This window comes from Xenopus tropicalis, chromosome 4, assembly GCF_000004195.4.
Source record: "Xenopus tropicalis strain Nigerian chromosome 4, UCB_Xtro_10.0, whole genome shotgun sequence".
Lineage (NCBI taxonomy): Eukaryota > Metazoa > Chordata > Amphibia > Anura > Pipidae > Xenopus > Xenopus tropicalis.
The window spans coordinates 24,201,244-24,224,013 of NC_030680.2; the positions used below are offsets into that span (position 1 = coordinate 24,201,244).

Sequence of the window (22,770 nt, forward strand, 5' to 3'; positions counted from 1 at the left end):
AACAAACAAGTATGCATTATACAAAGGGATTGCATTTGGCTTCTGTGTACGGGTACCTACCTGGCAAGTGCAGTCAGTACATCCCAGTGCTGCCCATGTACTACCACTTAAATGCAGCTCCTTGTTATGCCAGCAGTGGGAATCTGGCACGTTAGTGAATGATACAGTGGTGGTACCTGATTGGGCTATCATGTTTTCTTTCAGAGGCATATGGGAAATTCCAGAGGCTTTCTGAGCTAGTGGAGGGTGGCCAATTCTGAGGTGCTGTGGACGTGGTATGATGTTTGTGTTTGCCAAAGTGCTTTGTGGCGCTGAGGTAGTAGTTGTGCTGAAAATGCCTTGTGCTAACTCAGTGCTGGTCCTGAGAGGGTGAGGGCCACCAGTAGTCAGTGACTCAGATGTCTGGGGCATTACTGATGTTGGCTGGAATGGCATCCAGTTCCCATGTGCTGCCTGTGTTTCCCAAGGGAGGCCTGTGGTCTGCATTCCCGCTGGAATCTCTGTAAAATAGATAATATTCAATAACCACTTAAAGAATATGTACAGTATGCATGAGGCATCAAAGTTCACAAACACTTATAGAACTACATTCTACTACATTGGACAGCCCTGCTGTAAAGTAATTGAGTTTCTAAGCATAATGTATAAGAATGGTACCTGCACAGAAATAGGACCCCAGTGTGTTCACACAGCTTCCCAGAGGGCATATGGTGGCATTTTCTAAACATTCATCCACATCTAGAAGCAAAATATCCACAAATTATAGAGAAGAAAGTCTAAATGTTATAAAATAGCTAAATAAGATACAGATAAATCCAACTGACTCCCAGCAAATTACCTCTCCTCTCCTTACTACAGAATATGCAGAATGAATAGTCAGGGATAAATATTCCAACCCCTTGGGCTCCATCTGCATTTACTTAAAATATAACTTAAACCAGTTGTTTAAAGTTTTGGTGTCTACCACAAACACAAATAATTTCAACCATGTTTGCTGCAATATGGCAAATCTCAGTGATTTTTAGATCTCTGGGAAACATCATACATTTGCAGGATACAAACATTGTTTCAGTACCATAACTATAGGAGGCATTTTATCTCACTTTCTTAAAAATGTTCTACCTACATTTTCTGGCTTTTGTCTGGGTGCTTGTGATTCTCTACAAGGACAAGCAATGGATAATAATTAGATATTCTACAGTAAATCTTTCTCATTAAACCATATTATAGTCATTATTGCAAGACCCTATGCTCACATCACCTTAAACAAAGGGGAACTTACCAATACATGACACCTTATCTGGATCAAGCAGAAACCCAGCCCGGCAAGAACAGAAGAAACTTCCATGAGTATTGTGGCAGAAGTGTTTGCAAAGATGGGATGTTCCTGGCCTCCGACATTCATTTATGTCTGTGCAAGAGCCAAGCAAGAAAGAGTGAGCAATAAACATACATTACTGCTGTTTTTTAATATGAAATCAATAAGGGGAGTAACACAATGGACACATCACCATAAGAAGCTTGTAAGTTCTCTCCTATCAAGGTGGGTTCTGAATAAATGGGGCAAAGAAATAAGTTCTATTAGACAGGAACTGACGTGTCTGATGATCACTCTCTGAAAAGGCTGGATAGCATGCTAATGATAGATAAAATATATTAAAGAACAAGTAAACCTTTAAAATAAGTGACTGTAAAATTGGTGAGAGTGCTATTCTAAGAAGTTGTCAGAAGAAAGAAAGGGCTGATCTGGTGTTCTTCAGGTTAGGAAAGACATGAGCTTTCTAACATCAGAGCAGCCCTCTTTCTTTCTCCTGATAACTTCCTCAACATCATGGTTGAAAACTGACCAGTAGTTGGCGCTGTTGTGACATATTGACTACCTTATCCCTTACTATCTTGAAATTAAAAATAAAAATAATGAATTTTTATATTGTAAAAGTGCTTAGAATAGCACTCTCATTAATTTTACATTCACTTGTTTAAAAGGTTTACTTATCCTTTAGTAATAACTGTGGTTATGCATGTAAATAGAGATGTAACATAATAGGACACCATTGTCTCATCGGTCTCCACTCTTAACTTCCTACACCCTTTTGACAAAGTCCATGGAGTTCTGAATGTGGTGTACTGTGTTGCCAACTAAGGGAGTGAAGATCTTGGCCACATATTTAGCGATTTATAAGAGGTAATTCTGAGTTTCAAGCAAACTCAAAAAGTCCAATTGCTTTAGACTTAATTCTACACATATAACTTGAATCCATTCAGTTGCACTAAATACCTGCACAGGTGTGTCCATTGCTCTGAAGGACGAACCCCGTCGCACACAAACACCTGTAGCTGCCCTGAAGGTTCTTGCATTTTTGTTGGCACAGGGATCTTTTAGAGGAACATTCATCAATGTCTGCAGACAAAGAGAAGGAGTAGCTAAGTATAGAATTATAGAGCAGTAAGAAATAAGAACAGTAAGAATACAACAAAAAGGGCATCGTGATCATCTTACATTTTAAAGGTCACCAAACTATTCCTGTTCATGTTTGTATTTAGCTACAAAATATTAGGTTCATATGTACTTTATTGTGTAGAGCAGGGATCCCCAACCTTTTATACCTGTGAGCCACATTCAAATGGAAAAAGTTTTGGAGAGCAAGACAAGCATGAAAAAAGTTCCTGGAGGTGCCAATGAGAGCTATAATTGGCTATTTGGTAACCCCTATGTTGACTGGAAGCCTACAGAAACTCTGTTTGGCAATTCCACTGGGTTTTTATGCAATCAAAACTTGCCTCCTAACCAGAAATTCAAAAATAATCACCTGCTTTGAGGCCACTGAGAGCAACTTCCAAAGGGTTGGGGAGCAACATGTTGCTCACGAGCCACTGGTTGGGGATCCCTGGTGTAGAGCATCTCTGTCTTCTGTAGAGAGGTAACTGACCCTGCCCATAGATTAAGCTCTGTTGTGTGTCACCATTTGCCTTTTGCGTTTTAGCAGAAATCTCCTTCCAGAACCCTGTGGTCTTTTTACTAATCCCTTAAAAAGGGGTCTGCTGTTATGAAAAATTCTGATCTTTGTATTCCTCTCAGGCTTGGGATTTTAATTGCTGTCTGGTTGTTAGAACTGAATTACCCTAGCAACCATGCAGCAGTTTAAAAAGCCAGAGTGTAGTATTAATAGTTATATAGAATAAAAATATAAAAAAGTAACAATTGAACCTTCACTGTCTGTTTATTTGTTGCTGGGGTCAGTGACCCTAACAATGAGGAGGCAGAATTAACCATGAAGACCAGTTAAAAAGTTACTTAAATGAGTCCATCTAACCCAAAGGTTAACTTTTCTCTTTAAAAGCAAAGCACAAAAATAACTAAGGAAGCAGGAAATGCCTTTTGATGAGCAAACTTGAACTTTACCCTCCCTTTACTACTGTATCCACTAATTAACAAATTCTGAATAGTTGGTGTTAACTTCTCTTGCCCCAGGGTAGAAATTCTCTGGCAGATTAAAACGTTTTCATCTTGAGGCGGAACGCTAATCTGTCATTACCAAGGATTGTTTATATTAACGTCTAATTCAACAAATGCATTAAAGCGCAGGCATCCCAGAAGCAGAATATATGTATAACATAGGACCTTTTGTCACATCTGGTCTATTATTGCCTTTCCACATCATCTTTCAATGTTGCTAATTGAACCTCCTGCAGTCCTTGGCTACAGTTTTGCTATATTTCTCAGGGAGACCTCCTGTTGTTACATAGATCGGATGCTCACAGAAAGCTCTAACTTTAGGGGGATGCTCCAAACTGGAGACTTCAGAGAAAGCACAAGTTCTCACCGTAGCAGCTCGTCCTGTCAGTAGATAGCTTCATGCCTGGCCCACAGTCACACACGAATCCTCCCTCTGTATTTATGCAGGTTCCTTCACATGAAGAGGCCTCACATTCATCAATATCTAGTAGGGAGGAAGCACAAGGTTTGATATTTTAATTCAGATGCTTTCTCAGTCTAAAATATTAAAAGAATTTGCACCCCATCGCCGATATCCCTCCCCTTCACCCTAGACCAGACCTCCCCTGCTTGTTTCCCAATCTCTCCCTGACCCTCACTTCGCACATCATCTCAACCCCCCTCTCACTTGCTCTTTGGGCAATCGCCTCCACTTTGGACTGAGTGGGTGGGAAATTGAAACAAATTCAATCAAAAATCTGCCACCTAGTACCCAGTGGGGAGGCAGCTACTCGGTGGCATGCCGCCCCAGATTTCTTCTACCATTTTGTGGCCTGCCCATGAATTCGAGCCTGCATTTAACACATAAAGCCATCCAGTTTTTGTTGCTGAAATCCAAACTAGAACATTTTATCTGACTTATCTATAATGCTATGCTAGCTGGTATATGACCTTTATTCATGCCAGGGAATGTAAAATCTATGGAACTGACACACAATATCAATAAGCCAGCGCAATAGGTTCTGTGTTTTATTTTGATTTTTTTGGTTCTCACTTTGATCAATACCTTGGGTTTGGCTACATGTGACTTGGAAATCAAAGTGGCCTGGCAAACATTCTCTTGTTTTATTGGTATTATGGCACAGGGCTGCCATGCCACAAAGCCAGTAGCCCAATACCGCTAAGCCCCAAGATAAACCCTCATTTACCTTCTGGGGTCCTCCATCAATGTCCTTCTGATCTCCATCAAAGTCCACAGTAAACCGCACAATATGACAGGCACCTTAGGTGCATTGTGAATATATTTCACCCATGGAGACAATGATAAAGAATCCCATAGGCCCCAGAGAGTAAGTGGGTGTAAAACAGAAAGCAGTCACTTAAAATGCATAGTGCTAGCATATTGCAGGTTGGAAAATATATTGCTGTATTGCAGGCTGGGATGCCATGTTTTTACCTGTGCAGGTCACTCCATTTACAGTCTCTGCCATTCGGAATCCAACAGGACACACCCTTGACACGTGCTCACAGCCGCCATCATTGCACATTAATTCACAGCCGTATTCTCCACAAGGGGAAGGAGCTATAAAGGAATAAATACTATATAGTAGCAACACTTAAAGGTAAACTATACCACTGAGCAATGTAAGTCTCTATAAAAAAAATCACGAGACAGCTCATATATAAAACTCTCCTTCATCTAAATTACAAAAAATACAAAATGGTGGATCAAGGTAAGAGGTAAAAGGGCAATTTACTGAGATATATTTTCCAGTTTGGTAAGATTCTTTAATAGTCCACTTAATAGGATATAAACAATATTTTGTATTCATTATATTCTAGGGGTATCATTTTCCTTTACAACATCAAATTATATCTGCCTTTCTAGTCTAGGGAACAAAGCTTTAGTGAAGGCCCCAGTTGGGTGTCTCCTTGGGGCTGATACAATTAGTTTTATGTGTAAACCCAGGCTCATATTAGCATGTAATATTGATATGTTTGTATATGCATGGTCCATTAGCAGGAATAGGACTTACATCTGTCATTAGTAGATGAGCCCTGTTATCTTCTGTTTATTAAAGGGGTCTCTGTTCCAAGTACACTATATAATACTGTAGACTGAAACTAATCTACATGTGTACAATCCAATTCTTATACTGTGTTAAAATAATACATTTCATATATTTTGTAACAGACCGATTTTCTAAAATTCTTCATGTACCATTCAATAATTAAGTGAATTTTTCCAACATGTGTGGGGCTCAGGCCAGGAATGATTATATCTAATGTATCCTATACATATCCTGCAAGCCTGTCACAAAGCTGTTGCCTCGTTTCCAGGAGTGCTACACATTTAACATTATGTACTTGCATTGCAATTGTAGATATATGACTCTCATTAACATCCTCAGCAGTTCCTAAAACATCTGCAGTGCAGAAGCAGGAAGAAAAGATTTTTTGGCAGATAAATGTAAGAGGAGAGGCAAGCCAGAGATCTGTTTAGGGGGTCCAAATAGGGGAGACTACCAAAGGACACAGTGAAATCCAGAGCAGCAGCTGTAGATAACAGCAGTGGGGAGATAGTAAGAACTGTAGCTATTAAAGCAGAGAAAAGACAAGGGTGAGACAGTGGAAGTAGGACAAGATAGAGACATTAGAACAAGGCAGAGACAGAAGGTAAAAGTGGTGAAAGTAGTGCAAAGTGGAGATATTAGATCAAGATAGAGAAAGTAGACTGTAGACTTTAGGAATGTAGAATGTAGACTTTAGGATAATGCTGATAAAGTAACATATAATCAGGTTTGCCCATTTACTTTTTTTTATTTGGCGCACAAAAGAGAAGATGCTGGGAGTTGCTGAAGACCTTTAGGTTGTAAACTATTACTTTATAGAAAGAATAAACAATGTAATATACAAAGTGAAACATTTTTAAATCAACCATTTCTAGGGAAAAAAAGCTTTCAAACGTTTACTTCATGGCTGGAAGCTTAGTGGATTAATTCTATATGCAGGAGACTACACCAATTAAAATCTTTGCCCCTTTGATCTCTAACTTGTCACTGTGTTAGATTTTGCAGGGAAATAGTAGCCTCCAAAGCCCAGCAGACCCTTTCCCATCCAGTAAACAAACAATACTTATTGAGTGTCTCCTATTTACCTTCATGTTGAAGGCACAAAGCAACTTACCTGCAATGCCTGCGATAAAGTTTAGGTTCTTGGTTGGTATACAAGAGCGACCATTGGGTGATATTTGATACCCATAGAAACAGAGGCATCTATAGCTGCCAATACTGTTCTTGCATTGCTGTTGACAGAGGCTGGATGCCTGTGGCCTGGAACATTCATCAACATCTGGAAAAAAATACAATTGTTTTTATTAAAAAAAACCACAAAAATACGGCTGTACAAAGGTAGATGTCGGCATCATTTGCCCACTCATGAGGTGGGGTAAGCCAGATTTGATTGTGTGCTACTGCTAAACTTTTAGATGAATGCCTTGGGTATAGCTGTACTGAGCTGGGGCCCTTACACTAAGTTACAATTTGCAGCTCTTACACTAAATTACTAAAATGGTGAGTAGTCTTCAAAAAATCACAGTCACTTACCATAGCAGGTTCTGCCATCTTTCCCAAGACTGTATCCATGGAAACAGCTACATGATGGAACCCCATTCACCAATCTACAGTTCTGATCACACAAAGCAGATAGGCAGGTGAGAGGAGTACCTGCATATGATAAAGCACAGGACATCTGACTACATGGATCAACATTTATTAATCTTTGCAGCAAAGTAACCTATAATAAATCATTCTTAATAACCTTCACCACATGGGATGACATTTTTTTTGATTTACATATACTGTGCTTGGAACTCATGCGTGAGCCAAATTTTTGCCATTAATACAGTTATGCAATCTCACTCTCATAGGAGAGAATAAGCCCCATGATTGCAGGGGGAGTTGAACCAACAAATGTATTTTTTTAGCTGTAATATTGGTGTGTAGGCGTTACCTCAGTACATTGTGCCTTATTCTAAACTTTCAGTAAGAGCCAATGCTACACATTAAAACTACTTTCAGCTAACCTATTGTTTCTCCTACTTCCATGTAACTGGAGGAGTCCCAAGCCGGACTTGGAATTTTTACTTTTGTGTCAGGGAGCTGCTATCTTTCTACCTGGCCGCTGGGGAGAAAAGAAAGGGGGGTAATATCACTCCAATTTGCAGCGCAGCAGTAAAGAGTGACTGAAGTTTAACAGAGCACAAGTCACATAGCTGTGGCACCCTGGGAAATGAAGAATATGGCTAGCTCCATGTGAAAACTCAAAATGAAATATAAAAAATTGTGTTTGTGTTTTTGAAAAATGGATTTCAACGCAGGATTCTGTTGGAGAAGCTCTATTAACTGATGGGTTTTGAAAAACAAAACATGTTTTCCCATGGTAGTATTTCTTTAAACTACTGGGACAAGTTGACGTTGCAGGCAGGGGTATAAATATATAGGGAGCAGCAGGAGTGGATTGGAGATTGGAGGCATGGAAAGTATTTCTGGCCCCTCTCAAAGAATATTGGGGTAGCAAAAAGATTTATAATGGGGGCTGGGGGAGGATTCCCTGACTTCAGACTGGGCAAAACAATTACAGTCAAAGTCTTATCCTACTGTGGCCATCTTCCTCTGCTCTGCCTACTGTCCATTCAGGCTTCTACCAACATCTACTGCATTCCACAGTGTGTCAGGTAAAGGGCAGTCACCTCATTAAAGGACCACTATATCCTCAAATTACCATCCAGAATTTTGCTTAATACAGTGGAATAAAGTTACCATCATCATGTGTAAAACTGGGTGGGGCTTTACTTATACTTATTTATATATTACTTATATGGAATCTGTTAAGGAGATAATATAAGCATATGAACCCATATTTTTGGGGTTTTTTTTGTGACTGACCTTTGTCTTCCAAAGTCTTTTCATGTTCACTGGAAAATTCATCTACAATGAGAGAAGGAAGTAATCAGTTATCATATTCGTCATCAATAAAACCAGACCAGGCAGTTTTCAGGACACCCTTTACCTGCACAAGTGACACCTTGATGCCCATCTCGGCAGGAACATACATTTGGGGCAATGCAGAACCCACTTGCGCAGCCAAATGAACAAAGGGCTGAATAAAACAGAGACAGATGTTAACTATTGATCCCCTGTGTTTGGGTGAGATCTTAAAATCGCAATATTTTTCATGCTTACAACCTAGCTCTGGTCATGTCTTACAAAACTGTGTTGTTGAAATAGGGATCTAACTTGTACTGCCTGCACACTTCATGCATGAGTATATACACCTGTAATAATTATATTGCTGTCATTTCTATCCAATTATTATGTAATAATTTCTGTAAGATCAGGTATATACTTACGCTGAAGACACTGCCCTGTGCCAGGAGATACTGTCCAGCCAGGGCAGCAACCCGCTCCCATCCCTGAGAAACAAACATGAGGTCCAGATCGGAGCCTAAAAAGAGAAACATAATTAGGCTAAATGTCAGTCCAGTGCTTACAGGGTATTCATTCATATTACATAGCTATGCCATTTTTGGTTCCACAATTATTTTAACAGAAAAAATGGCTTCTTTCATGCAGTATCACTTTTAGCTATCCAAGTCTGAATCAGTTTTCAATTGTGCATGTGTATTTGGCACAGTAGGGGGCATTTACTTTAAAGTAAATACAAGAGCACTAAACGTGTTCCTATAGTGCCGGGGCCCCAACCTTTCTTACTCGTGAGCCACAGTCAAATGTAAAAAGACTTGGAGAGCAACACAAGCATCATAAAAGTTCACGGAGGAGCCAAATAAGGGCTGTGATTGGCTATTAGGCAGCATCTATGCACACTATCAGCTTACAGGGGGCTTTATTTGGTAGTAAATCTTGTTTTTATTCAACCAAAACTTGCCACCAAGTCAGGAATTCAAAAATAACTCCCTGGTTTGGGGGCACTGAGAACAACATCCAAGGGATTGGTGAGCAACATGTTGCCCCGAGCCACTGGTTGGGGATCACTGTATAGTGCAAATTTACAAAACACTTGCGTCCAGGGTCTGGCTGCCCTCTACACCCTCTGCAGAAAGCAAGAAAGCGCAGGGCATGGTGCAAATTACAAGCATTGCACTTTTTGGCACAGGGGATCCTGTGCTGCATTAAGTAAATGACCACTTTTAAGTTTCCAATTTCATTGTAAACCAATGCAACACAAAAAAATTTTTACAGATATTGTATAAAACCAAATAAGTCATGGCATTTTTCAGATGCAGAGAGTGTAGCATTAATAAGGCCATTTTGCAAGACACATTGAAGTCCTGATAGCCTCACTGCAGTAATGCAGGTTTAGTTTAACAGACCGCTTTTACTGCTTTTGCAGTCATGCCCCTCCACCATTATACGCTACATAGCCAAAGTCTTTTATCACTAGTATGTGAATGTAGTAGTCTCTAATCCAGTGGTCCCCAACCAGTGGCTCATGAGCAACATGTTGCTCCCCAACCCCTTGGATGTTGCTCCCAGTGGTCTCAAAGCAGGTGTTTATGTTTGAATTCCTGGCTTGGAGGCAAGTTTTGGTTGCATAAAAACCACATGTACTGCCAAACAGAACCTTATGTAGTCTTCCAGTCCATAAAGGGTCTATCAAATAGCCAATAAAAGCCCTTATTTGGCACCCCCAGGAACATGTTTTATGCTTGTGTTGCTCTCCAAGTCTTTTTACATTTGAATGTGGCTCACGAGTAAGAAAGGTTGGGGATCCCTGCTCTAATCCTTGTGTAGCCCACTTTAGAGAATGTGCTGCTACCTGCTGAGATCTAGTGGCGCTAACAGGATCCTGAGCCCCGCTTACTATGGGGAACAGATTTCTTTATACTTTGGCATGCCTCCACCCAGGATAGGGATAGAATGAACTATAACTCCCCTCCTGAGAACTTAATATAGTGCTCCTCCTTGGGGACTCCCAGCACTCCTAGTACCTTGCCCCCTCACTGGGGTATATTCTTACCGGGTAGTGCAGATCCTCCAGGAGTAATACACACACACTCTGAAGTATGCTGAACCAAGTGTTGTGTTTATTTGAAGAGTTGCAGACAGCTTTTGCATACAGGAGACATAGGATATTTCAGGAGACCTTTTATTCCCTTAGGAGTCCCTCTCTCCTGGGATACCGGCAACACTCCAGCCAAATGACCCTCCCTTTGGGGTTCCCTCCGGTACTCATGCCGGAATACCTCTCTAGGGCTATCCCCGGTACTCCCGACGAGCGGACACCCCTTGGAGACCTCACTCCGGAAATATCACCCGGCTATCCCCCGGATTAGGCAATCTCCTATTCCTATCTCTTTAGTCCCTGACTCCAGCTATTAGTGCTGGGAGATCTTAATCTCGGTATGTCTCCTGGTGGGGCTCAGCTGCCTGACTAGATGATCCTGTCTACCACTCCTGGAATGGTCTATTACAGATATCTTTCTCACTAGACCCAGCCTGTCACTATCCTCTCTCCAGAGGGGTCCCAGGCAGGAAGACCTGGCTGCACATGGCTGCACAGCCTTTTATACTAACTGTACCACCCTGTGGCCATAACCCCAAACTGCAGGGAAGCTAATTCCCTATTAACTAGTTAGGTGCCAACCCACCCAAAGGTGTTGCACTATTAAAGTATCACCCACCCTTGGGGTCTATCCTGGGGGTAACCAACCTAGGGGCCAAATTTTGGAGATCCCTACACTTGCAAAGCAAAGAGTTGTAAACTCATCCTGTGGTTGTGTATACACACATGCTGACATTCCTTCTTATTAAAGGCTTTGTACATGGGCAGGGATTATAGACAGCCCTGTATTCAGTGGTGTAAAGAGACCTGCATGAATCATTTTTGGGCTAGTTTTAGTCACAGGCTCAATAAATATATATGGGGGTGTATTCACTGCTTGATTATGATTGCAACATTACTGATACTAATACAGTTTCTAATGCAATTCATTTGGCACATGGGTTGGAGTGGGGAGTGGTTGGGGGTGAGGTGAAAGATCTAACAAGTCTTAATAGGGTGTCAGCAGTAATAAGTTCCTTCAGCAACAATTATTGCTCTCCCAGCCAAAGAGCATCGAAATTACATTACTACATTCCCTTTCCTGGACCTGTTGCTTGCTCTGGCAGTAGCCTGAATGAATCCAGGAAGAGCAGTGCCTTCATAGCTAGAGTATATTGTAAGACTTGGCTTTGTTAATAGCGTTAAATTTCAATGGTGACAAAGTTACTTACAGGGGCAGTATACCACCCCCAATTTAACATAACTTCGATGAATAGCCCTTGTGTAAACATACTTCTTGTCTAATATTTTTTATTATGTAAGTTCTTGAGCTAAACAGAGCAAACAGGGAAACTGAAGCTGCTCCATGTTTGGTCCTTGCGAGGTAGATAATTAGATTGACAGTATTCAACCCTCTCCCCTCCCTTTCCTGTTGTGATATTGTGATATTTTATTAGCAGGAGCCCATTGTGCGGGGGGATTATCTCTATACTGGCAATCTACCTTACAAGGGTTTTTCCACAAACACAGGTAATACAGGTAATAATGCCCCCTCTTTTGTAAAATATAATGATATTAGACATCACAGAGGAGTTCCATAATCAGATAAAGGAACAGGGTTTCAATATGTTGTGAACACAAGTGATACAACTGATGATATTATTTTGAAGGTTATTTGCTCTTGTGTCTTTTATAGAGAATATAGGATTAGAATAAGAGACATGAATATCCTGTAAATGATATGCTTAACAGTGTTTAGTGATGTCATCATTTGTAATCGGTATTTAGTGATGTCATTTCTGTTACATGAAACTTGTATTATAATAAAAAATTAGTAATAAAAAAGCACCCCTGTGTACCTATCTATAAAAATATCTGCATGGCCAGTATGTATTCATCTGTTTACTATAGTTTGTCTCTAAAGGTGGCCATACACGCTGCAATTAACCATTATCCAGAAAGCTTCGAATTGTAAGGTCGTCTCCTATACACTCAATTTTAACTGAATGATTCACATATTTAAAAATGATTTCCTCTTTCGCTGTAATAATGAAGAAGAACCTTGTACTTGTATATCGAAACTAAGATATAATTACCCCTTATTAGAGACAAAACAATCCAATTGGGCTTATTCAAAGTTTAAATGACTTTTTAGTAGAATTAAGGTAGGAGCCAGGGCCATATTTAATATATAGGCACTCAAGGGCCTGTGCCTAGGATGGCAGCTTTAGGGGGCGGTACTTAGATGCCTATATGGTAAATACAACTTTTTGTGGAAAAAATGCCCCTTTCCACTGCCATCAGATCCTTTCCTATAAAATCCAATAGCAGTTGTTAGGAGTAGGAGGTAATTGTCTGGCCCCATTGGCGGATGTGATGTTATGCGCACTGAAGTGACGCCAGACACAGAACGTTGCGCAATGATATCACTTCCGCCAAGGGATGAGCAGCCCTGCATGGAGTTCCAAATTATTTGGATGAACCTAGGTCCCAAGCACATTATACAGCATCAATGTGTATAATACAGTATCTCTGCATCGTATCAAGTATCCCTGTGTTAAACGCATGAAAAGGAAAAAGTGTTTCATAAACATGAACTGTGCATATCTGACAGTAGCTGTGTTTAATACAGTATCTCTGCTGGGTATCATCATAGGGTAACATTCATGTGTTAAACACATGAACTGTCCGTATCATACAGTGTTTATTTGTGTATTTCAGTGTCTCTGTTTCTTATAATACCTGTGGAGATCACACAATATCTAACTGTGTAGTACAGTATCTCTGAACCCAATACAGTATACATATGTATATGGAGTATGGATGTACTGTATCACAAAATAAAAGCTGTAGCGCCTGACGAAGGAGCCTTAGAGCTCCGAATGCTTGCAATATATTTTTATTGTTAGCCAATATAGGTATCATTTCTACAATACTCTTGTATTTGTGTGTTTTTTCATTTTGATTTACTGTTTACAGTTAATGTTATACATTTTCACTGCTCATCCCTATGTCAAATCAATAAGCTATAGATATCAGGCAGAATCTGTTTGTATAAAATAGTAATTCTGCTCCTAATGTTGTATTCTTGTACCAAGCACATATGCAATATGCATGCATGTTAATAAAGTACCTTTGCTCCTTATAGGGTACCATCACTGTGTAAGAACATGGAACTCACTATACCTTTGCGCTGTCAGTGCCGGGGGTTTCTTCCTCCCCTTATAAACTCTCCCTCCTGTTTCAGAAATGAGCAGCAGTAAGCAGGACATCCCCAGCCAAAATGGGAGCATGATGCACACCGAGCCAGCCCCAAATCCAACGGCCAATAGAGTGGGATCTTTCTGCGTTTTGGTCTCTCTCTCTCTTAGCCTTTTTACTTATTGCCCTGCCACTTTCCCTGACTGTGTGAGCATTTTCCTCTGTCTGTTTCCTGCTCTCTCTCTCTCTAGAGAGGTTTTGTTTTCTCTTCTTCCTTTACCTCTTCTCGCCCCACTCTTGTTGTGTTTCTTGTTCTCTAACCTACTCTTTTTTAACCTTCCTCAACCCTCTGTCTTTCCTAAGTGTATGTTTCCCACCCCCTCTTGCATGTCTCTCAGCCTCCCCTCTATCAGTTCTCCTGTCCTGTGTCACTCTTATCTCTGCTTCCTTGCCCCCTCCCTCTCTCTTTTCCTCCTGGACCCTCTCTCTCTCTCTATATCTGTGTGTGTGCCTGTCTCTCTCTGTCACTACACTGTATCAAACCCAGGAGCTTGCCATTCCCCCTGCCTTCCTTCTCCCCTTCTCTTTCTTTCCCTCCTTTTGACTCACTTTCTCCCTCTCCGCTGTGCTGATGAGGTTGATGGGATAGCAGCCCCTCACATCATAACAAGAAGGAAACGGCCCCACATCTGGCAAAGCTTTCTCTCCACTCCCAGATGTCACTGTGCCTCATGTGCCAAGATTGCGTGTGTCTGTATCTGGTCTGTGTGACTGTGTGTTTGGAACTGGGGGTTATTATTGGCTCGTGTGCATGTTTGCTGGGATATCAGAAAACAAAATGGTTAGAGACCCTTTATCAGTCTTCCCCTGTTATAAAACCCCTTATCCAAAAAAAGGAAAAAATTCACTTGACTACATTCTGCATTTGAAACCTGAAAGCACACACACACACAAATACAGTAAAGTGGAGCATTCTGTAAATCTGCCATGAAATATACTACGTTGGTATACGCAATTCATTTATATTTAGACTGTAAGCTCTTGTGATCAGGTCCCGATCTGCCCGTTACATTATGTAATTTATGCTTATCATGATATTGTGTAAAGCCTGTATATATTATTAGCACCATGTAAATAAATACCCAGTTGAATGAAATTGGGGGCCATTGCTAACACTGTCACAGTGGCCATTTATATAAGGCTTATTTATTACCATAAAAAGGAATTGTTTACAGATATGCATTTAAGGAAAACTATACCCCCAGAATGAATATTTAACCATAAGATAGTTTATATCATATTAAGTGGCCTGTTAAAGAATCTTGCCAAAATAAAGTCTGAAGAACTTAAACCGCACAGCCTTAAATTTAAACCACTTACTGCACTGGTGGTGCAAGCCTTCTGTCAGACCGGCAGAGTCCCTGCAACAGTAGAAAGACTGTAATGAAGCCGTGCAACACTATAAATCTCTATACATGCTATAAAGCTCCCTAACTGCAAAAACTGAGTGTGTGCAGCTCCATTACAATATTTCTACTATAAAAGAATCTTACCAAACTGGAATATATCAGTAAATATTGCCCTTTTATATCTTCTACCTTGAGCCACCATTTTGTGATGGGCTGTGTGTTCCCTCAGAGATCACCTGACAGGAAATAATGCAGCTCTGACTGTAACAGGAAGTAGTGTGAAAGTAAAAGACAGAACTTTGTCCATTAATTGGCTGATGGGGCCCTTGTTTGTGTGCACTGTGAATCATATGATCCCAGGGGGTGGCCCTTAGTACTTAAAATTAAGAAAAATTATTGAGGGTTTAGAATCCCTTATCCGGAAACCCGTTATCCAGAAAGTTCAGAATTATGGAAAGGCCATCTCCCATAGACTCCATTATAAACAAAAAACTCTAATTTGTTAAAATGATTAATCCTTATTTGAGACAAAACAAGCCTATTGGGTTTATTCAATATTGAAATGATTCTTAGCAGACTTAAGTTATAGAGATCCAAATTATGGAAAGATCCATTATCCGGAAAACCCCAGGTCCAGAGCATTCTGGATAACAGGTCCCATACCTGGACTAAAAAGTATATTTTCATGAAAATGGTTTATTTAGATCAGTGCTGTCCAACTGGCGGCCCGCGGGCCGCATGCGGCCCGCGACCCCCCTCTGTGTGGCCCCCCACCTGTCTGGCTGCTTTGATGGCTTACTCTTGTGTAAGCTTTAAATGGTATCAGTACTGTGATTAACTGCCCCCCCTGCATGGTTCTCACCTCAGATTCAGGCTGTAATCCCCCTGTATTGTTTAAATATGTAATCCCCTGTGTTTTTCACACCTTTTAATACCTGCATTGTTCAACCCCTGCAGTGTTCACACCTCAGTCTCAGGCTGTAATCACCCCCATTGTTCCCCTGTTCACACCTCAGGAGCAGTAGAAACCCACAAATAAACCCTGCACACTACAAAAAGAACATATACTGAGGTGGTACTGCAATTAAAAAGTTTTTTAATATATAGTTATTGTGCAGACTGTATGAGCAGTGCCAGCATTGTGTCACTGTAGGCTGCCTGTGTGTGCCATATACACAGGCAGCATAGGGCAAGCAGAGTATGGCACACACAGGCAGGGTAGGGAAGGCAGAGTATGGCACACACAGGCAGAGTAGGGCAGGCAGAGTATGGCACACACAGGCCAAGTTTGGCACAAACCAGCCAAGAATGGCACACACAGTGAAAGTATGGCACACGCAGGCAGGGTAGGGAAGGCAGAGTATGGCACACAGGCAGGGTAGGGCAGGCAGAGTATGGCACACACAGGCCAAGTATGGCACAAACCAGCCAAGAATGGCACACACAGTGAAAGTATTGCACGCAGGCAGGGTAGGGCAGGCAGAGTATGGCACACACAGGCAGGGTAGGGAAGGCAGAGTATGGCACACACAAAGGCAGGGTAGGGCAGGCAGAGTATGGCACACAGGCAGGGTAGGGAAGGCAGAGTATGGCACACACAAAGGCAGGGTAGGGAAGGCAGAGTATGGCACACAGGCATGGTAGGGAAGGCAGAGTATGGCAGGTTTTTGCTGTACTACAACCATTAATATGGGTATGGTCATGTGATAACATGGGTGTGGTTTCAAGTGGGTGCGGTTTTAAAAAGGGGGGTGGTCAAAACTGGCTTCCATTATCGGCCCTCCACCATGTAGGTCGGAAAAATTCCGGCCCTCGGTACAACAGAAGTTGGACAGCACTGATTTAGATGAAGCAGGGTTTTATGCAGGAGCTACAGTCCTATATTGTTCAGGGATACAGTCTTGTTTAGGGCCAGCAATGCTAATTTAAAATAAGGGTTATGTATGCATTTAAATAAAAAGTACTGTTACTCTGTACTGGTTGTGTTTGCTTGATAATCTCTAATCTACATTCACTATAACCTGCATTACCAATGTTGTCCTCCAAAAGTTGTTTTGCTCTGAAGAGGGAACGCTACAAGGGGATGTTCAAGAGTCTGGGTTAAAGGGCAAGGAAAGTAAAATTCACTATGTGGGTGTGTCAATTTACTAAGGATAGAATTACAAACCTTAGACCCAGGGCTGGTGATCAGCTTCACTGAAAAATAAACACACAGTCAAAAACCTTCTATGTGATCTCCAGCACCACCATTATTGATGAATTTCCCAGGCTTTCCATATGTTCTGCTTCACTTGCAGCTGCCTCGGCAGTCCTGGTCCAGCATATGCGCAGTATAGTAAAATGTCAAACTTCACTCTCCTGTGCATATGCTGGTCCTGGGTCATTGCAAAGAACCCCTGGGAAATTCATCAAAGATGGCAGTGTAGTAGCTTATATATGAGGTTCCCAGGACCGGTGCATTTTTCAGCAGAGAGGAGCACCAGCCCGAGGTCTAAGGTTAGCAATTATATTAATATATTAATAGGGTAGTGTCTATCAAATTGGCACTACAGTGACTATGACTTTTTGGTGTTACTGACTTAGACAGTAACACCAAAAAATTAAAGTGTTTTAAAGTAATTGAAATATAATGTATTGTGGCCCTGCACTGGTAAAACTGGGGTGTTTGCTTCAGGAACACTACTAAGTTTATATAAGGGCTCTGGCACATGGGGAGATTAGTCGCCCACGACAAATCTCCCTTGTCACGGGCGACTAATCTCCCCGAACTACCATCCCACCGGCGAACATGTAAGTCGCCGGTGGGATGGTACACGCTGCGCTGGCGATTTTGGCAAATTTGCCGAAATCGCGCCAGTTGCCATCCCAACGGCGAAAATGTAATTCGCCGGTGGGATGGCAACTGATGGCAACTCGGGGAGATTAGTTGCCCACGTACAGGGAGATTTGTCATGGGCGACTAATCTCCCCGTTTGCCAGAGCCCTAATAAGCTGCTGTGTAGCCATGCAACTTTTGAAGTGGCTTGAGGTTTTTCCACACAGTAGCAATATACAGTGCAACTGCAAGATGGATATGCAGATATGTTGCCATGCTTGGGGACTGTACAAAGACCCAGTGAACTAAGATGGCCATACATTGGCCAACAAAAGCTGCTGACTTCGACCTATCAGACTGGTAATTGGCCTGTGGGATGGGGTGCTCCGCACCTACACTAAACAGGTGCAATAAGTGGGTGCTCGGTCAAAACATGTAAATACCTATAAAAAGGACCAGCACACCGAATTACATCAATATGTTCTTTTTATTCACCGTGTGATCCAACGTTTGGCCCCTTCCTTGATAAAGTCCCCAGGAGGGACCGAAACGGTGAATAAACGGTTGCACGGTGAATAAAAAGAACATATTGATGCGATTCGTTGTGCTGGTCCATTTTATAGGTATATATATATATATTTATAATGTATGCCCTGTTTTCAGAGTTCAAGTCAGTGCAACAGAGGGAGAAGGGCTGCCAGAGCTGGGCTGGGGGGGATGTTAGATTCAAAGAGAGATAACAACATCAGAATGTTTTTAAAGCAATAGTAACCTGCTTTTCTATTAAACTGGAACATGTCCATATAACTTTGATGTAAGATTTATTGCATGAACATGAGAGTAGCACTTATATGCATGTTCACTAACTGCTTGTCATTTTGTGTATTTGTGTATACATGTATGCATTAACTGGCCTAACTAGATTGTTGTTTAGGAAGAAAAAGCTGCCCTGTTCTTTGAAAGTTTGACTGGTTGGTTGGTCTGTGCTGCCTCACTTACAGCCATTCTTGTGTACATACTAAAGGGCATGAAAGCTACTCTATGTGAATTTGAATTTTTTTGTTTGTTATTTGAGAAAGTAAAGTCATTCCCTCCACACCCGCCCCCCTCCTACACAGACGTCTCTCTCTGCTCTCTTCCATGATCATTTTTACTATTTGTTTGCTTGGGAACACATCTGGAATAAATCAGCAGCCCATGGCTTTAGGCACCATCCTTTGTACTTCTTGCAGACCCCATAACTTCCATACTGAAAGGCTAAATAACTCCATCGCTCTCAGGCTCTCAGTGTGGGGATCACGCAGTGTCCACACAAGAGACTTTCTAAACAAAACGGCGTGTGGCTTCCGGGATTGTTAGGTGTCTGCTTTACAAAATCAAATTTGAGGAATGAAGGATGTGGGGAAAATCAGGGCAGGTGGTATTTGTCAGCCCCCAATATTTTGCAGATCCTTATTGTTTAGATATTTTCTCTGATTAAATGGAAATGGTTTGATTTGTTTGCAATTACAGTGAAAAACAGGTTTCCGTAAGGCTAATGGCACACAGCTGGTGGAAAAGCACCCAAATCTGTCCCTGCCTCTTTCAATTGATTTCATGGGGAACACAGCAAATACATCAGGTTTTTGGATGAAACAGAAAGAATCTAATGCACATTTTGGGTCAAAAACTGCCTCTATTAATGGTGTGAGAAGAAAATAGGAGGTGACTATAATGTACAAATTATCACTATGAAATGAAAACAAAAGCTTTACAACAACACAGCAGTGTAAAGCTGACCAGGCTAAGGGCAGTGACACACGAGGAGATTAGTCGGCAGGCAACTAATCTCCCCGCAATGCCATCCCACTGGCTAGAGTGTAAATTGCAGCGCGCTTTGCCGAAGTTGCCCGAAGTTTCCTCTCAAGGAAATTTGGCAAATCGCAGTGCCGCATATGCCATCCCACAGGTGATTTACACTCTAGCAGGTGGGATGGCATTGCGGGAAGATTAGTCACCCACGACAACGAAGATTTGTCGCACGGCGACTAATCTCCCTGTGTGTCACTGCCCTAATTCATCAGCTTCTTCTATCACTTCCCAAAAATTGGTCAGAAACCTATCAGGCAGGTTTGACAATCCTGGCCGACAGTTTGCATAGGCCCTCAGTAGGATCCCATTGTAGACCCCTGGGCCAAAGTCGTGGCCAAATCGGACAAGAATCTGCTTGTTTGGCAACACTACAAAACTTAAGGTGTATGGTCAGATTCAAATGACTTGTTTTTCTCTGCAAGGTGTGTGCATAAGAGTTGGTCAGTGTCATTGTGTGGATTAGTGTGAGGAGTTCTATGCCAGGTTCTGTTTCAGGATGTCATTGCATAACCTCGGTTCTATACCTGGGCAAACATTTGACGTCCAACTCAGCACATTTGTCGATAGCCTATTGCCTGTGTATGTGCCCAAAATGTTGTTCTTTTCTATCTACATCATAGCAGAGATTGTTCAAATATTAACTATCCAGCTGAAAAGTTCACTTGGGCCATTGGATGAGTCTACATAGCTGATGAAAGATGTAGCACTACCCTTCCAGCTTGGGCTGGATAAAATAAAGACAAGTGTTCCTCTGCACTCACCCATTATCCATATATAGGAAATTATAACATTCTGTGCATTCAGCTACTGAGAAATGCCCCCCCCCCTTTAAGGAAAACAGGGTTAGTTTGTCCATATATTACAATATATTCTAACTGGCCAACTACGTAAAAGTCATCCCTGGTCTGACCAGTCCTATACTCACTTTAATCTGATTCATTAAGAATTCTACTTCTTCATTATAAATTTTATACAGGGACTATAATGCACTGGTGGAGACAATGCTTCTGGTTGCAGGCAAGGTAGCAGGTTTTTGCCACAGATTCTCTGCCCTGTGTGGCACTAGTCTAAATGCCCATCTACAGAGCTCTCTGAATAGAGCACCAGATTAAAACTCCGGCATCAGAAGGTGCAGCTCAGCCCTGTCCCTACTGCATGGCGCTTAGTGCCTTGAGCCTCTGAATGACTTGCAAGGTACTGGGCAGGTAGGGGTGGGAGATGGGATGCCTACATGACTCCCCCATCCACCCTTCTTGAATCAAGCACTGCCAAAAGCAGTTATTGCTCAAATGTGTGAGCATTTCTATCAAAGGTCAAGACTTCCCGTGAACTCCACCCCCATTATATTTTTCTGATAGTTATCTATTTTCTGTTTTCAGAGGTGACAAGAGACCCCTAGAGACACAGAAGCATTTGTTTTATAAAAATCAGTCCATCACTGGGCATATTTGAGTATTCTATGTTAGTACTGGGATACATTATCTGGAAACCCGTTATCCATAAAGTTCAGGAAGGCCATCTCCCAAACATTCCATTTTACTCAAATACATTTTTTAAAAACGATTTCCTTTTACCTCTGTAATAATAAAACAGTACCTTGTACTTGATCTTAACTAAAATATAATTAATTCCTATTGGAGGCAAAACAATCCTATTGGGTTTAATATTTAAAAGATTTTTAAGTAGACTTAAGGTATGGAGATCCAAATTATGGAAAGACCCTTGTCCTGAAAACCCCAGGTCTCAAGCATTCTGCATAACAGGTCCCATAATTCAAAAGCCTATAGAAAACTTGCAAAACTCAAGAAGAATTGCCTTTGGGGGTGTTTGATCACGGGGGGGGTGCGAGCGGGGGAATCCAAGATGGCGGAATCCAAGATAGTGGCCGTGACAGGCTGCAAATACACTTATAAGTTACAAGCAAATTTTTGGGAGATGTGCCCAGTATTTTAAAAAACAAATTTGGCGATTTACTTTGGGCAAGGGAGCTCTACACTATATTAAGGGCTACAGTAGTAGCCTTTCCTTGCTCTTTAAGGGTCCATTCTCACAATGGACCTACAATGGATTTATACAGTGCTAGACATACTATGTGTCATAAATGGCTGAAAAAAGAAAGGGCAGACGGGAACTGTCCCTAACTGGGGCCCACCAGGAGATCTAAGAATGCACTTTGGCATTCCAGTCCAACTGGACTGGAGGGTAGCATAGGGTATTAGCCATGTCTAACATCAGACATGGGACAGTCCTAATTACCTCTGTGTATAGTGTTAAAATCACATTTGCTATGACTTAATCATTACTATCCAGCTTCTTCTATGTACCACTGGTCACTTGTTTGTGAGCCACATAGTATCAAAACAATGATGTCATAAAGACTTCTATGAACCCTAGGCAGACTGGAGGCCATAACAATCCTTTGTAGTGCCACATCTGGCATACAGACCTCCAGTTGGATTGTCCTGATGTAAATATTAATTTATGCATCATCAGTAACTTGATCCCCCATATGTAATAAAAGAAACTAACTTTGCACAGGAGCAGTAACCCATAGCAACCAATTAGAAATTTGCTTTTAACCTCTCCTGGGCAAACTTAGTGCCTTTTATTACATAACCCTAATGATCCTGCAAGTTAAAACGGAAGAAAAATGTGTGGTAAGTTGTGGCGCACGCATTTTAGGGGGCACCCACAATGCTGATGGAATTTTGGGAAGTAATGCTGCATTGTCGGTAAAATGAATAGCTTTATATGTTCACATAGTGCGTGCCTGTCAATGAGCTGTAGAGTGTTCTTTGTCCATTTTTTCTCCAACTCTTAATCTCCAACTAAAATTACTACAATTGTGCAAGTTCCCAACAGACTAGTCCCATGAACTATATCTGCTCACCTAGCAAGGGTCGTAATTGCATATACAAATGTGAAGTTTATGTGAATATTATAGTTTGACTTGCTGGTGCAACTAAAACTGCTCTTCATTCTGTCCTGAAAAAATA

At 41.4% G+C, this 22,770-nt stretch overlaps 1 protein-coding gene across 5 annotated transcripts in view; it reads right to left on the bottom strand.

The window, feature by feature from the left end:
- The window catches only part of vwce (von Willebrand factor C and EGF domains), a 36,176-nt gene extending 21,767 nt beyond the window's left edge, over positions 1–14,409 (bottom strand). Inside the window, exons 1-12 of one of the 5 annotated variants that reach the window (XM_018093325.2) lie at positions 13,685–14,408; positions 8,847–8,941; positions 8,507–8,596; positions 8,383–8,424; positions 7,042–7,161; positions 6,623–6,787; positions 4,893–5,018; positions 3,825–3,941; positions 2,279–2,401; positions 1,283–1,411; positions 658–738; positions 61–500 (exon numbers count right to left, since the gene is read on the bottom strand). In XM_018093325.2, the coding sequence (XP_017948814.2) occupies positions 61–500; positions 658–738; positions 1,283–1,411; positions 2,279–2,401; positions 3,825–3,941; positions 4,893–5,018; positions 6,623–6,787; positions 7,042–7,161; positions 8,383–8,424; positions 8,507–8,596; positions 8,847–8,941; positions 13,685–13,791 (1,635 nt within the window). In that variant the 5' untranslated portion in view covers positions 13,792–14,408. Of the gene's footprint in view, positions 1–60; positions 501–657; positions 739–1,282; positions 1,412–2,278; positions 2,402–3,824; positions 3,942–4,892; positions 5,019–6,622; positions 6,788–7,041; positions 7,162–8,382; positions 8,425–8,506; positions 8,597–8,846; positions 8,942–13,684 lie in introns of all 5 variants that reach the window. The other 4 variants (XM_031900558.1, XM_031900559.1, XM_018093326.2 and 1 more) reach the window with 4 other exon arrangements.
- Positions 14,410–22,770: the final 8,361 nt, after the last annotated feature.